At 66.4% G+C, this 1,906-nt stretch overlaps 1 protein-coding gene across 1 annotated transcript in view; it reads left to right on the top strand.

The window, feature by feature from the left end:
* The window catches only part of GAS6 (growth arrest-specific 6), a 17,041-nt gene that overhangs the window by 10,030 nt on the left and 5,105 nt on the right, over positions 1–1,906 (top strand). Inside the window, exons 7-10 of the mRNA XM_010831533.1 lie at positions 4–245; positions 327–445; positions 703–1,111; positions 1,277–1,427. Coding sequence (XP_010829835.1) covers positions 4–245; positions 327–445; positions 703–1,111; positions 1,277–1,427 — 921 coding nt within the window. The remainder of the gene's footprint in view (positions 1–3; positions 246–326; positions 446–702; positions 1,112–1,276; positions 1,428–1,906) is intronic.

Here is a 1,906-nt window from a genome sequence, read left to right on the forward strand (position 1 = left end):
AAGGAGCCGGTGGGAGCCACGCACCTGGGCCGCCCAGGGCTCGACGCTGGGCCTTGCATCTGCCGAGGTGCGATGGGGCAGGCGCTGGCGGCCCCCGGGCTCAGGGGCTCCCTGTGGTTGCAGACACGGACGAGTGTGTGGAGGGGCGCTGCGAGCAGGTCTGCGCCAACTCCCCGGGGAGCTACACCTGCCACTGCGACGGGCGCGGGGGCCTGAAGCTGTCCCAGGACATGAGCACGTGCGAGGTAGTCCCGGGCGGCGGGCGGGGGCAGCAGGGCCCGGGCTTCGGCGCCCCCGCCTGACAGCCGCCACCCCCGCCCCGACAGGACATCCTGCCCTGTGTGCCCTTCAACGTGGCCAAGAGCGTGAACTCCCTGTACCTGGGCCGCATGTTCAGCGCAATGCCCGTGATCAAACTGCTCTTCAAACGGCTGCAGCCCACGAGGTGAGAGGGCAGGAGGGCATCCAGCCCCGAGGGGACATGGGCACAAGGCTGCCTGGTCAGGGGACCTGCTGCCCAGCACAGCCACACGGGTCTCAGGGCTGGTGCCGCCCTTCCCTGCCCAGCGACTCACTGCCAGCATCAGCGTGAAGATGGCTCCCAGCCTGCCCACCTGGCGCCTCCTGAGGCCGGGCCATCCCATGCCGGGAAGGGCCACACGCCGCAGCTTACGGTGATGCTTTGTTCCCACCGGCCCGCAGACTGGTGGCTGAGTTCGACTTCAGGACCTTCGACCCCGAGGGCATCCTGTTCTTCGCTGGAGGCCACCGGGACAGCACCTGGATCGTGCTGGGCCTGCGGGCTGGCCGGCTGGAGCTGCAGCTCCGCTACCAGGGCGTGGGCCGCGTCACCAGCAGCGGGCCTGTCATCAACCACGGCTCGTGGCAGACGGTGAGTGGGGCCCCCGCAGCCCTGCCCAGGACCCCGCAATGCTCACGTACACTCCCTCAATGGTCAGCAGGCACGGCCCCAGCAGGACGGCCCTGGCAGGAAGCCTGCACCCTGACGGGCGTTACCTCATCACAGAAGCTGAGCTGGGCTCCCACTGCCAGGACCACAGTTCTCAGTGGACCAGCTCCACTGGGGCCGCCTGGCTGGCTGTCACACGTATAGGTGGGGGCTCCAGGCCGCTGGATTGAGGCCAGGAGAGCCACTGGGCCCCTGCAGCACACGGGGCTCCCGTTCCCAAGGACCCTCCGGTTCAGACTGCCAGCTGCCCCGAGGCTGAGAACGGGCTGAGATCTGGGTGCCTGCCCCGCTGCCTCATGCTCTCAGTGGGGGTCAGGGTCGGCCGTGACTCACGACACCGTCCTGGGCTCTGCCTCCGGGCCTGCTCCCATCCTGCTGACCTCCAGGGCTCACACTTGGCTGCCTCTCGACGGAGGCACCCTGATTGCCCAGGGCCTGGCCTCCGGCCGTCAGCTCTGTGGGTGCCACGCCGCCTGGAGCAAAGTGGCCTGTGCCACACGGGCTTCCTCCCAAGCTGTCAGCACTGGGCTTTTAGAAGTAAGTGCTTGAAAGAGAAAGGGGAAAAGCATTCTTCTTCCCTTTAGAAGTAAAGATAAAATGGAGAAAGTTGCCCTGGCCTCCATGAATAAAAGCGCTGTAGACATTTGCTAGTGTTTCCACCCCATCAGTGGGTCCAGCTCCTCCACTCCTAGACTCTTAAACCCCAGGCACCATCACGACAGCAGGAGGAGACCTTCTGCAAAGGGACAGATAAGATAGTCGCTCTGCAGGGAAGCTGTCCCCGGGGTTGAGGACGCTCCATGTGTGGGAGCCCGCTGCTCCAAGCTTGAGGTGCACAAGGGGCCTGAGCACCGCCGGGACCTCTGCCGGGGAGTGGGGCTGGGGGAGGCACGACCAGTGGGTGCATGGCCCCAGCACCCCGCCAGATCGGAAGAG

Source organism: Bison bison, unplaced genomic scaffold (assembly GCF_000754665.1).
Source record: "Bison bison bison isolate TAMUID 2011002044 unplaced genomic scaffold, Bison_UMD1.0 scf7180017864527, whole genome shotgun sequence".
NCBI lineage: Eukaryota > Metazoa > Chordata > Mammalia > Artiodactyla > Bovidae > Bison > Bison bison.